Genomic DNA, 14,778 nt, shown 5'->3' on the forward strand with positions numbered 1-14,778 from the left:
AAATTTCCGAATTGCAGTTTCTCACTGGGTAATTTTCCTAGTATTAGTACTTTAATCTGTCTGGAGCTCAGTTTCTTTTTTTTTAAATTTGAAATGTAGTTGATTTACAGTTCTGTGCCAGTCTCTGCTGTACAACCAGATGACTCAGTTACACACGTATATACATTCTTTCTTTATATTCTTTTCCACTGTGATTTACCACAGAATATTGCAAACAGTTCCCTGTGCCATACATTAGGATCTTGTTGTTTATTCATTGTAAATGTAGTGGTTTGCATCTACCAACCCAAAACTCCCAGGACATCCCGCTTTTCTGCCTCTTGGCACGCACAAGTCTGTTCTCTTTGTCTGTGAGTCTCTGTTTTGTAGATAGATTCATTTGTACCATATTTTAGATTTCACATATAAATGATGTCTTATGGTATTTGCCTTTCTTGTTCTGACATGTAGTGTAATCTCCAGTTGCATCCATGTTGCTGCAAATGGCATTATTTAATTCTTTTTCTACTTGCAATATTGTTCAAAAGATATTTAAAAGGCATGTAGTATGATCATAAAAATATACAGACAATAAAACTGAAATCCAGTCCCAATCCCTCATTTCATAGACTAAGAAACTGAGTTTTACCTCGTATGTATTACAGTTAGTATTCCATTGTATATAGGTACCACATTTTCTTTATCCATTCATCTGTTGATGGACATTTAGGTCATTTCCATGTTTTGTCTATTGTAAAGAGTGCAGCTATAAACATAGAGGTGCATCTATCTTCTCCAATTAGAGTTTTGTCCAGGTGTATTCCCAGGAGTGGGATAGATAGATCATATGGTAATTCTGTTTGTAGTTTTCTAAAGAACCTTCATGCTGTTTTCTGTAGTGGCTGTATCAACTTGCATTCCCACCAGCAACATACGAGGTAAAAATCAGTTTCTTAATCTATGAAATGAGGGATTGGGACTGGATTTCAGTTTGTCTGTATATTTTTATGATTATACTACATGCTTTTTAAATATCTTTTGAACTAATACTGCAAGTGGTAAGGTAGAAAAATAATAAAAACATAAATAAGAGGCACAGATATATGGTAATTTAATGTAAAGCACCATATCATAGTCAGAAGCAGTTACTTTTTTAATTCGGTCATATGGTACCTAGCACAAAATATAGTACAAGCCCTTTTTCCTTCTAGATTAATAGGCAGTCTGTAGGTTGAAAGAGACAACAAAATGCGTAAGACATGCATACTTTAAAATTTTTTACTTTGACTTCATATAAATGTGCACTTATTTAATTTTTTATATAATATCCAAGATCTTTACTTTGAGTGGGACTACTGATTACAGTTCTTTGTTGTCTTTTACACATAAACCATGGAAAATAGTTCATTCTTTATAACTTCCAGTTTCAGTTTCTTTGAAGAAGAGTGAGAACTTAGAAATCCTTTTGATCTCCTTTTGATCCTCTGATTTGATAATAATTCTGACTTTTTATAATTATTTTACCTACCTCTAATTTAACAGCGGCTATTTAATAACTCATCTTTATTGAGCCTTTCATATTCAGCTTAGGTTTCATAGGAAAAAGCCCAGCTCTTTTGTACTTCTGTTCATTTTGGGTCATACTTAATTACATTGTACAATTATAATAACAGTTTATGGCAGATATAGTAGATTGGCGTAACATCTGTTCCACCCTCCTTTATTATAGTATACCTTCTTATACTGCAGAGTCTGGAAAACCAAAATCTAGTTCAGAATATGAATTGGGTTCTGCTAATGATAAGCACATGTAAATGACTTAAATCAGGAGATAAGTAGGAGGAAAAGCAGTATCTGGGAATCTGTTTTTGTGGATGAGAATCTAACAAGTGTAGTGTGGCCCTAGCGCCAATATTCTTGCAACTGCTTCTGTCAAAACTAAGTCAGGGTGTTCCTTGAAGGCATTACCTACCATTGGCAGTACTTCCTGATCCCAGGATCTCAGCTAAAGAGGTGTGATCCTAGAATCAGCAGTCAGCATAGCTGCTTCCTGATTGTCCAGCTTCCTAACCATGGTCTGTGTGGTCTCAGCAAAACAGTTCTGCAGTATAAACCATTAAGATTGACTTTTTTTTTTTTAAGCATTTGCACAAGAAAATAGATCAGCTAGTTGATGGTGACTGCAGACAAAGCAACTATGCAGAGAGATGTGGTTCTACTGTTATTAATAACGCTATTTATTTTCACAAACTTTTATGTGATTTCATTTCTCCTCTTACTGTGAAACCATCCAAATGCAATGAAACTTACTCCTTTTTCTTTTTTCTACCATTCTTACATTTTGACTTGGTTGTATATTCGAATAAATGCACCTAGGACCAGAGCTATCTTACTGTCTTATACATAATATCTCTTCAGATGTTTTCTGTGTGCGTGCTCAGTTATGTTCGACTCTTTGAAACCCCGTGGGCTGTACCCCTCCAGGCTCTGTCCATGGGATTTTTCAGCAAAATACTGGAGTGGGTTGACATTTCCTCCTCCAGGGATCTTCCCAACCCAGGGATTGAACTGCATCTCCTCATCTCCTGCATTGGCATGCAGGTTCTTTGCCACTGATTCCCTTGGGAAGCCCCCAAATGTTTGTTGAACTTACTTAAATTGTTGCTGTTTAGCTGCTAAGTCGTGTCTGATTCTTTAGCGATGCCATGGACTGTAGCCTGCCAGGCAAATCTGTCATAGTATTTCCTAGGCAAGAATACTGGAGTGGGTTGCCGTTTCCTTCTCCAGGGAATCTTCCTGACCCAAGGATTGAACCCACTTCTTCTATATTGCAGGCAGATTGTTTACCACTGAGCCACCAGGGAAGCCCTTACTTAAATTATTAATATCTAATTTTCAAGATTCATTAACCATACATAAAAAGTAATGCTTTGAAAAAGATTCCTTAAAATCTTTGCATTACTTAAATGGCTTTATTTTTTCAATTATACTGCTGAGATCTTTGGAGAATTAGATAACATGTATTTACTTAGTATTTATAAATATTATATTACATTATATATTATTTCAAAGAAAACAAGGGCAAAAAATAAGAGAGATATAAAAGATACAAAGAGCAAAGAACAAGTTTGAGTTATATATATATATGTGTATATATATATTTTTTTTCTGCTTCTATTATTCATATATGAACCAACAGGAATATACTGTGTTTTCAAGACCCATAAAACATTTTCATAAATGTGGACTGCAAACCCTGTCCGTCATATAAATGCATACATACAAATTAAGTATAAATCACATCATAAATTAGAAATAACAATATGTGGGTGTAAAGAATTTCTCTTTACTACATTTTCAACTAGCTCCTGATATAAAGAGGGATTGAAAATTAAAATTAAAAACTGCATAAAATCAGCAGCATATCAGACTACTGAGATGCACCTAAACTAGTGCTCAAAACATTTTTAATTAATTGAAAACAAGTTAATTAGAGAGTTTTGTTTGCAGTAGTGGCATCAGACTCCTGAGAAAAACTAGAGAATCTGGACAAATACTAGAAGATCTTGACAAAAATCAAATCTGTTTAAATGAGTTGAAGTCACTATAGCATTGTAGAGCAAAGACCTGGAAAAGAAAGAATGCAGGGATATTAATCTTTTTGGGGGCTACTTTTCACTGGATGTATCTCCCCTTGTTAGAAGTGAGAAGAGGTTGAAAACTGAGCAGAGCTTGAAGCAAGTTCGTGGAGCAAGAGAAATAAAAAGTGAAATTCAGGGCCCATCAGACCTGAGGGTGGGTGGCTCAGGAACATCCAGGCTTTGAAGTTAAGGGTGATTCCCTCAAAATAAACTACTCCTAAAAAGAGCTGAAATATGACTCTGAATTTTCTGAATCTTTGATGTTGGTACAGCATAATCAGGGATTGATAATATCCCTCTCCACCTGAAAAAAAAAGAAAAGGTAGCAATTGGGAGAAAGATAACATCATTGCTAGGCCTCAAAGTATCTCTGTAATTTTTGGTGATGTCTGGCTCATATCTGGTGTAAAAAGAGCTAGTAACAGTAAGATTGAAGACAACATGGTTGAAAAAAATCATCAAAAACTGTATGCAACAGAAACAGACTCACAGGTTTGGTCTTTAAAATAACTATGAACTATGTTAAATGAGATAAGACACAGTTTTGAGAATTTCTATAAAAGAACTAAGAACTCTTAAAGGACAAAATAGAGATTGTAGAACTGAAAAAAAATGCAGTTAATGAAAATGAAACATTACTGAAGAGTTAATGGAATGTAACCCAAGTCAGAAGAAAATATTCAGAATGAAAACAATATTCAGAAGAGAGAGAAGGGGATAGAAAATGCAAAACAAAAACTGAGAGACATATGGGATATAGTGACAAGAACTAAAATTTGTATAGCTTGAGTTCCAGAGAAGACAGAGAAACAACAATCCACAGATTAAAGACACACCATGCATCATGAGCATGATAATACAAAAGCACTATATGTAGGTACATTATTATGAAGTAATAGAAAACCAAAATTAAAAAAAAAATCAAAGCAGGTAGAGATTATCTTCACAGTAGCAGCAATAACACATTAACTGACTTCTCAACAAAAATACTGGAAAACAGACAGTGGAATATTTCTTTTAATTAATATGTTTATTTTAATTGCAAGCTAACTACTTTACAATGTTGTGGTGGCTTCTACCATACATTGACATGAAGCAGCCATGAGTGCATATGTGTCCCACCATCCTGAACCCTCCTCCCTCCACCCTCCCCACCCCATTCCTCTGGGTTGTCCCAGAGCACCAGCTTTAGGGTCCCTGCTTCATTCATCAAATTTGCACTGGTCATCTGTTTTACGTATGGTAATATACATGTTTCAATGCTGTTGTCTTACACTGTCCCACCCTTACCTTCTCCCACAGAGTCCAAAAGTCTGTTCTTTACATCTGTGTCTCTTTTGCTGTCTTGCATTTAAGGTTGTTGTTACGGTCTTTCTAATTTCCATATATATGCATTAATATACTGTATTGGTGCTTTTCTTTCTGGCTTCACTCTGTATAAAAAGCTCCAGTTTCATCCACCTCATTAAAACTGACTCAAATGCATTCTTTTTTATAGGTAAGTAATACTCCATTGGGTATATGTACCACAGCTTCCTTATCCATTCATCTGCTGATGGACATCTAGGTTGCCTCCATGTCCTAGCTAGTAAACAGTGCTGCAATGAACATTGGGGTGCATGTGTCTCTTTCAATTCTGGTTTCTTCGGTGTGTGTTCCCAGCAGTAGGATTGCTGGGTCATATGGCAGTTCTATTTCCAGTTTTTTTAAGGAATCTCCACGCTGTTCTCCATAGTGGCTGTACTAGTTTGCATTCCCACCAACAGTTTAAGAGGGTTCCCTTTTCTCCACACCCTCTCCAGAATTTATTGCTTGTAGACTTTTTGATGGCAGCCATTCTGACCAGCGTGTAATGGTACCTCATTGTGGTTTTAATTTGCATTTCTCTGATAATGAGTGATGTTGAGCATCTTTTCATGTGTTTGTTAGCCATCTGTATGTCATCTTTGGAGAAATATCTGTTTAGTTCTTCTTCCCATATTTTGATTGGGTCATTTATTTTTCTGGTATTGAGCTGTATGAGCTGCTTGTATATTTTTGACAATTAACTCTTTGTCAGTTGCTTTGTTTGCTCTTATTTTCTTCTGTTCTGAAGGCTGTGTTTTCACCTAGCTTGTAGTTTCTTTCATTGTGCAAAAGCTTTTAAGCTTAATTAGATCTTAGATCCCATTTGTTTATTTTTGTTTTTATTTCCGTTACTCTGGGAGGTGGCTTATAAATGGTCTTGCTGTAATTTATGTCAGAGAGTGTTCTGCCTATGTTTTCCTCTTAAGAGTTTTATAGTTTCTGGTCTTACATTTAGATCTTTAATCCATTTTGAGTTTATTTTTGTGTATGGTGTTAGAAAGTGTTCTAGTTTCATTCTTTTACAGGTGGTTGATCAGTTTTCCTGCACCACTTGTTAAAGAGATTGACAGTGGAATATTTTTAAAGTGCTGAAAGAAAAACTGTTAATATACAGTTTTTTTACCCAGTGAAATATCCTTCAGAAGAAAGGTCAGATGAAAAGAAATTGAGAACACTATCTACCTAAAGAAAATATTAATAATCCCAGATGAAAGCTTAAAACTACAAGAAAGGGTAACTGTGTGAAAACCCTAATGAATATCAGCTGTTCTAAAGTGATGATAATGTCTCTAAAATATAGAGAGAGAATTAAATATTAGGTTGGTGAAAAAGTATTGTGGTTTCAAACTGAATTTTGAATCATAACTAGGCTCAAACACATGCTTATTAATCAAAATAGGAATCATCATAACACATTTTTGCTAACGAGAAGTAAATTTGTTTATTCCTGTATCATAAAAATCATGTCTCCGGATTCAACAGACTCTTGGAAAGCATTTTCTGCCTTGTGGAAGCACTTTCCCTGCAAAAAGTTGTCAAGATGCTTAAAGAAGAGGTAGTTGGTTGGTGAGAGGTAAGGTGAAATATGGCAGATGAGGCAAAACTTCATAGCCCAATTCGTTCAACTTCTGAAGCATTGGTTGTGCAGAAGAATTGGGCCCTTTCTGTTGATTAATGCCAACTTCAGGCATGGCTGTTCTCAGTACATCTCATTAATTTTACTGAGCATACTTCTTAGATGTGATGGTTTCACTGGGATTCAGAATGCTGTAGTGGATCAGACGGGCAGCAGACCACCAAAGAGTGACCATGACCATTTTTTTTTTTTCTTGATGCAAGTTTGGCTTTGGAAAGTGCTGTGGAGCTTCTTCTCGGCCCAACCACTGAGCTGCTCATGGCTGGTTGTCATATAAAATCCACTCTTTGACACATGTCACAATCTAATCAAGAAATGGTTCATTGTCATTGCATAGAGTAAGAGAAGACACTTCAAAACGGCAGTGTTTTGATTTTCTATCAGCTCATGAGGCCCTCACTCACCAAGCCAAAACATGATAGCAATAAGATAAATTTAGGAAAAGAGTATTTGGAGTTAAAATATTCTCAGGTTCTAGCATTGCCCAAAAGGGATGCAATGCTAATTTATTTTAGAGTTTTATAATTCAGTGATGCATGCTATAATCTCCAAAAGTAAAGCAAAAGATCATGTAACTGCCAACCCAGATAATAGAGTGGAAAAATGGAGTAATACAAAGTAATCTAAAAGCATGAAAGAAGAGAACAGTCAATAACAGGGCAAATAGAAAGCAAATACTGAAATAGATATAAACTCAGATATATTACTAATTACATCAAATTTCAGTGTACTACATGCTACAGTTGAAAGACAGTGATTTATCAGCAATTTACATACTTCTTTATCAGACAGATTTCTAAAGTATAAGAATATTGAATGGTTGCAAATAAGACGGAGAATAGATAAACCATGCAAGTGCAAACTGAAAGAAAATCGGGCATGTTAATAGTAGACCTTAATGTAAGAGAATATTATAAATAGTGATATTTCATAATGTTAAAAGATATGACAGTTTTAAATTTGGAAGAACCCAGTAACAAAGCCTCAGAATAGAAAATTACAAGTTTTCTGTTTTTTTTGTTTTTATTTTTTGTTTAGAAAAATTCAGTGATAACATTGAATGGCAAAACAGACAACTTCACCAGCTGGAAGGAAATATAAACAGTTTGTTCCTCAGTAATTGAAAGAAAAACTCAAAAAATAGTATTTGAACCATGTGGTTAACATGGGTCATGGTGGAGAGTTCTGACAAAATGTGGTCCTCTGGAGAAGGGAATGGCAAACCACTTCAGTACTCAGAGAACTCATAGACAGTATGAAAAGGCAAAAAGATATTACATGAAAGATGAACTCCTCAGGTCGGTAGGTGCCCAGTATGCTACTGGAGAAGAGTGGAGAAATAACTCCAGAAAGAATGAAGAGGCAGAGCAAAAGGGAAAACAGCACCCAGTTGTGGGTATGACTGGTAATAGAAGTAAAGTCCGATGCTGTAAAGAACAATACCATATAGGAACCTGGAATGTTAGGTCTGTGAATCAAGGTAAATTGGAAGTGGTCAAACAGAAGATGGCAAGAGTGAGCATCCACATTTTAGGAATTGGTAAACTAAAATGGACTGGAATGGTGAATTTAATTCTGATGACCACTATATCTACTACTGAAGGCAAGATACCCTTAGAAGAAACGGAGTAGCACTCATCGTCAACAAGAGTCCAAAATGCTTGCTTGGGTGCAAGTACTGGAACCCCAAATTATAAGACAGCTGGAGAATTAGGGCATATTGGGCAAGAGACAGCAGGATTTGCAAACTGTGAGATTAAAACCCTTTCTCCAAATACTCCAGATACTAAAACAAATAAAAATAAACTACATGTAGGTAGTTCTTGCTTTGCATATCAGTGCAGAACTCTGAAAATGACCTTGCAAGGGCAAGGTGTGTCCAAGTTGATGAAATAGGAAAACCCTGAACTCAGCTTCTCTTATAAGCACAGTAAAATTACAACTGTTTGAAGAGCAACTATCAATGAGAATCACTTGAATACAGCAGAAAATATTTTCACAACTAAAGATACAATGAAGGAACCAAAACAAGATGGGTGGAACGTCCCTGGCAATCCACTGGTTAAGACAGCAGGCTTCCACTGCAGGGGGCTTGTATTTGATGCCGCATGCCGCACAGAGTGGCCAAAAGATTAAGGGAAAAAAGGGTAGAGGGCAGAGACATAATGTAGGCATACCCTCAGGTAGGTGACCACAAACTGGGGGATAATCACAGGCACAGAAGTTCTCCCCAAAGAGCAAAGGGTCCACGCCACACATCAGACTCCTGAGCTAAGGAGTCTGCTTAGTGCTTCCTGCACTACGAAGCCAAGCCCTCAAAACTTGTGGCTTTGAAAGCCAGCAGGATTTGAATATTGGAGAGCCAGAGGAAACAGAAACTCCACTCTTAAAGAGCACACACAGAATCTCACTTGCTCTGAGTCCCAGAACAGAAACAGTAACTGGAAAGGAACCTGTTAAGACCCACTTGCTGATCTTACAGTCTCCTAGACAGGGAGGGGGCAACTAGGATAAAGAAACTAAGGCCAAAAGAGGTTAAGGAACATGTTCAAGGTCACATAGCTAACAAAGTGACAGATCCTGGCTTCTCATTCAGGCAGTTTGGATATACTGCAAGGAAATTAAACCAGTCAGTCCTAAAGGAAATTCAATCTAAATGTTCATTGGAAGGGCTGAAGCTGAAGCTTCAGTACTTTTGCCACCTGATGTGAAGAGCCAACTCATTGGAAAAGACCCTGATCTTGGGAAAGATTGAAGACAAAAGGAGAAGGGGGTGGCACAGGATGAGATGGTTAGATAGTATCCCCAACTCAATGGGCATGAATTTGAGCAAATTGGGAGATAGTGAAGAATGGAAAGAAAGCCTGGCTTGCTGCAGTCCATGTGGTTGCAGAGAGTCAGACATAACTTAGCAACTGAACAACAACAAATTTGCTCTTACTAAGCATTTTGTTTTTTAATATTGAAGTATATTTGCTGTACAGTATTATGTGTTACAGATGAATAATATGGTGATTCACAATGTTTATACTTCATTTATTGTCTTGTCACTAAGTTGTAACCAACTGTTTTGTGAACCCATGGACTGTAGCCCACCAGGATCCTCTGTGCATGGGATTTTGCAGGCAAGAATACTGGAGTGGGTTGCCACTTCCTTCTTCAGGGGCTCTTCCTGAACCAGGGATTGAACCCACGTCTCCTGCTTGGCAGGTGTATTCTTTACCACTGAACCACCTGTACTTTGTTTATTTGTTGTTGCTGTCCAGTTGCTAAATCGTGTCTGACTCTTGTGCGACCCCATGGACCCTTTGGTCCCACTAGGATCCTTTGTCCATGAGATTTCTAAACAAAAAAATACTGGAGTGGGTTGCCATTTCCTTCTCCAGGGGATCTTCCTGACCCAGGCACTGAACCCACATCTCCTTCACTGCAGGTGGATTCTTTGCTGCTGAGCTACCAGGGAAGCCCCATACGTCATTTATAGTTAATATAAAATATGGGCTATATTCCTTGTGTTGTACAAGATGTTTTCTTAGCTTATTTTGTATCTAATAATTTGTACCTCATAATCTACTACCCTTATACTGCATCTCCCTCCTGCCTTCACCCCACTGGTAACTGAGATTGTTGCCTTGTGAGTTTTATTGTATTTGATGAACTTTGTTTTCAGTAAACATATTTTAAAATTTCAGATTGTATTTTTCTAGTTTCAGTGGAGATTGAAGTATTAGTAGGTAATTCTGTTTAGATTTGATAGAGATTCTATAGAGATGGATACAATTCCTTTGAGAAATTTTTACCTTGAGATATGTTTAGTATAAATGATGTTTTCTGGTTATAATTATACAAATTCAATATTTTCAAGTTTTTCTGATGTTAAAACCCATTTTCCCTTTTGTGCGTATATTGTATATCTAATTTTTTGGTAATTTTAAATTATCAAAATATTTTAATTTAATGAATATTTTGTAATTTATGAAATAAATTTATGAAATACTTGTCATTTATGAAATATTTACATTTAATATAAGATTAAAGTTGAATTTAAGACTTTCAAAATTACCATCAAGCTTATTTAAGAAAGTGCTGGCAAATAAAGCCTCTAGTCTTGATTTCATAACCATCAAGAATTTTATTCTATTCTTTATAAACTGGAACTAGTCAGAAATCAAATGAGTTTTGTGAAACACAGTGAAGAAATTAACAAATAATTCTATAATCCCCTTTCCATTTCATTAGCTAGATGAAGTTATTTAAATTTTTTCTGAATGACTTGTTTTATCAATGAGTAAGGTATAATTTCAGAATTTTATCTTTTTGAAAAATTAAAATCTTCCTAGGACAAACTGAATTATGTATATTTGAATTGATCAATTTAACTCATTCAAAATTTTTTCTTGTGACTCATTATTTAATGCTTTTTAAATACTTCTATATTTAGGGGATGACTTAAAAATGATTTTTGTATAAATAGTGATTTTTGATCCAAATGTTGATTTAGTTGACCCTGAAACAACAACTACTGTTACTAAAATTAAATTATTGTTGTGTTCACTGTTTGTTCTGAAGGTTGCACAATGAATTAAAAGATGCTGTTGTTGAAAAACAATTGGAGGCCCGTCCCTTTGGCACAGAGATGGGAAATGAAATATATACAGATGACGAAACAGTCAGGAGTCTTCAAGAACAACTAAAACTGGCCAATCAGGTGAGTGATATATGTATTCTCCTGAATAAACAGAATTTCTAAAAATCTGTGATCAGTCATTATTTATGAATGATAATAGAATATTGAAATTGTTAGCATGATGATTTTCTACAGTTTGCAAAATAGTTAACAGGTAGCAAAACTTGTAATATGTACCCTTGTTGTATGTTACAGTTGCCATGTATATATTTTAATTGAATCCTAATTCTTTTGGCATGATTTTTTGTGTATTGTAAAGTATTTTAATGCAAAAGAAAATTTTTGAAGAAAAGAATCAATTATCCACTTGCCTAAATTTACATTTTTTCCCATGTTTTCTTCTGATACCATTTTCTTCAGTTTTCAAAGATTATAGAATTATATTTTTCTAAACTTGCACTTCTTTTAGAATTATGCTTTTCCTCCTTTTTTCTCCCTTTATGGTTATCAAAATATTTGGGAAGCTATATTGTTTATATCTTGTTTTTAGCATTGTAATTTTTTTAGTTATATGTAAGAGAATGTTATTTAAATTTATAATTTTGTATGCCAGATATCTCGTATCTTTTATGGATTTGAATCCCATTTTTATACCTTCCTGTATTCCTGTTCTTCATTTTATAAATGGGGATTAGAAATTCATTATTAAAGTTTTGATTTTATAGTTATCTGTAAAAAGTTGAATTGTCTTTTATTCCTTGGAAATTTGATTTTGGAATTCATGGATTTCAAAAGTGATATCATTTGTTAATTAGATAGGCTATATATACCTTGTTAAGGAGCATTATGTAGCACTGAATTCTTTTTAATGTATAAAGGGAAGAAATTTGAAAAGTAATAGAGGGAAAAAAATAATGAGGAAAGCATGTTCTTTGCTCTGTTTTAGCCTAGTATTTCAGGAAGAATTTATTAATGTGCATGCATGCATGCATGCTAAATCGCTTCAGTCCTCTCTGACTCTTGCAAGCTGTGGCCCACCAGGCTCCCCTGTCCATGGGACTCTCCAGGCAAGAATACTAGACTGAGTTGCCATGCCCTCCTTCAGGGAATCTTCCCCACCCAGGGATCAAACCCATGTCTCTTATGTCTCCTGCATTGGCAACGGGTTCTTTACCACTAGGCCACCTGGGAAGCCCATTAATGTTCACATATACATAAGTAAATGAAGATTAATTTAGACTTCAAAATGCTTTCAAACCAGACATTAGATCCTGTAGCAGAATATGCATTTCTTGTTACTCTTAAAAAATACTGTGACAGACATATGTAAAAGAACCCTCACTTGTACACCTTAAATATAGGCAGTGATTGTTAGCCACACCTCAATAAATTTTTAAAAATTTAATTTATAAAAGAAAGCAGAGTGCAGAACTAGATAAGATTTGTAGTTTCAAAAAACAAACAGAAAAGATGAATTCTACTTCTAAAAAGCATCTCTCTGTAGTACTTTTGTTGCTATAATTTCTAACGCTCAATTTTATTTTATTTTATTTTTTTTAGTCACATTTGTTCTCATTCCTCACCCCTTTCTCCTGTCTTCCTGTCTTTGCCTTTCTCCATCTACATCTTGCTTGGTCCCATATTATTTCTCTGAAGATGGTCCTTTTTGCTACATGTTGAGTTATTACTTCATAGTAAATTTGATGAGGTCCAGTTTTGAGCAGTCAAAATTGAAAAAGTTTGTGAACAACAAATTTTGCCACAATATCTGCAATGTACTTTGTATATAAATGTGAAATTTTAACTGAGTGACAGTTCAAGCAGTTTTATAAAACGTTAATGAATCCATAAAGTAATAATGTTAAATGTTCTGCTTATTACTTATACATTCATGTTTATGTACATTACTAAGTTCTACGTACAGTTGTTTTGGTATCCATCACTAGATTGAAAAACCTTTGTGTCATGCATGAAGACTAGGTGAATCCAAACTCAATAAATTGAAAACTAAATACAATGCAATTTACAGTAGAAAATTGAGAGAGAATTCTTTTATTATATTATGGTTTATTAAAGCAGTAAGTCTAATAATTTAATAAGATTCAAATATCTTCATCCATTTCATAAATATTTATTAGATGTCTGCTATATATGAGACACTATGCATAGTGTTGATCATTCAGTGGAGAATGTTGGCGTCTGCTTTTGTGAAACACACAAGCTTTTGAAAGAAAAATCTGGTCAAACTTCTTGAGTTTGGTCCCCATTCTACTTTCTCACTCTGTGATCTTGGGAAATCTTTTTGTGCTTCACCTTCTTCATTTATAAACAGAGATTATAGTAATTCTCCTTTTATGGGGTTCTTAAGATAATTAAAAAGTTTTAAATCCCCATAAAGCACATAGTGTAATGCCTAGCACATGTGTGAAATAAATTTATCTATTATTTTTTATCATCTTTATTATTATTATTGCTAAACAGCAAGATGAAGAATTAAAATTAGGTGTAAAAAATTCTGTGTATCTCAAGTATAATTGTTTTGGGATCCAATAACACCAGTACAATATCAAGTACCTAACTAAATATTTTTAGTTTGGAGTATTTTGTTTTCTCATAATAGTGTGATTTATAAAAATCTTTCTGGAGGGCATCTTGGCAATAAAAGCCTAGAAATGTTTATATCCTTTGACCAGTTAATTTGATGGTGACATTACATAGATTCTAGGAACCTATCCTAAGAAATTGTTATATATAAAAATATGTGAATAAATATATTCATTATAGTAATGTTTTGCTTGTAAAAAATTGAAGGTACTTTAAAAAAAATCTAAAATATGGAATTATTTCAGTTGTGTTTCTTTTTTCCAAATTATGGGTTATATATTAGTACAGTGGTTCTCAAATTTTAGTGTTTATTATAATCACCTGGGGGCTTATTAAAATAAAGATTGTTACCCTCTCCCCCAAGTTTTTGATTCAAGAAGTCTAGGATATGAGTCAATAACCTATGTTTCTAACAGGTTCTAAGGTATTGCTGCTAGTCCTTTCAGAACCCCTGGTCTAGGAGAATCTGGGCTTTCTACCTAATATACCAGATGATTTTTACCATCAGACACATTTGAAAAAAATGCAGTTTTGAGATGGGTATTTTTATGACTAATCCATTGAAAATAAAATAGTCTTAAAAAAATAAAATGAATTGTAGAGGGTCAATCAGCCAGGAATTAGAAATACAGCCCGAATTCTGGCTCCGTATTCTACTTTTGTCTACAAATTTTAAACTATGTAAGTTTTAGGCAAACTAATAAAAGATTTTAGAAGTCAGGATAATGGTTATTTTTGGAGGATTGTAGTATCTAGTAGAAAGGGGCAACTGGCTTCAAGGTACTGGTAATAGCATTCTCTGTCTTGAACTGGTTGCTGGTCACATGAGTGCAGTCACTGTACAAATTTATGATGTGTGTGTCTCTGAATGCATATTGTACCTTAAAGTTTCTTTAGAACTTATAAATGTATTATTTATTTGAAGTGTATACTCATTATGTTCC

At 34.7% G+C, this 14,778-nt stretch overlaps 1 protein-coding gene across 3 annotated transcripts in view; it reads left to right on the top strand.

Moving 5' to 3' along the window:
- The window catches only part of SCLT1 (sodium channel and clathrin linker 1), a 225,298-nt gene that overhangs the window by 53,062 nt on the left and 157,458 nt on the right, over positions 1-14,778 (top strand). For all 3 annotated transcript variants that reach the window (XM_020886621.2, XM_020886612.2, XM_020886639.2), the window contains one exon: positions 11,173-11,311. In XM_020886621.2, coding sequence (XP_020742280.2) covers positions 11,173-11,311 — 139 coding nt within the window. The remainder of the gene's footprint in view (positions 1-11,172; positions 11,312-14,778) is intronic.

Source organism: Odocoileus virginianus, chromosome 12 (assembly GCF_023699985.2).
Source record: "Odocoileus virginianus isolate 20LAN1187 ecotype Illinois chromosome 12, Ovbor_1.2, whole genome shotgun sequence".
NCBI classification, from domain to species: domain Eukaryota; kingdom Metazoa; phylum Chordata; class Mammalia; order Artiodactyla; family Cervidae; genus Odocoileus; species Odocoileus virginianus.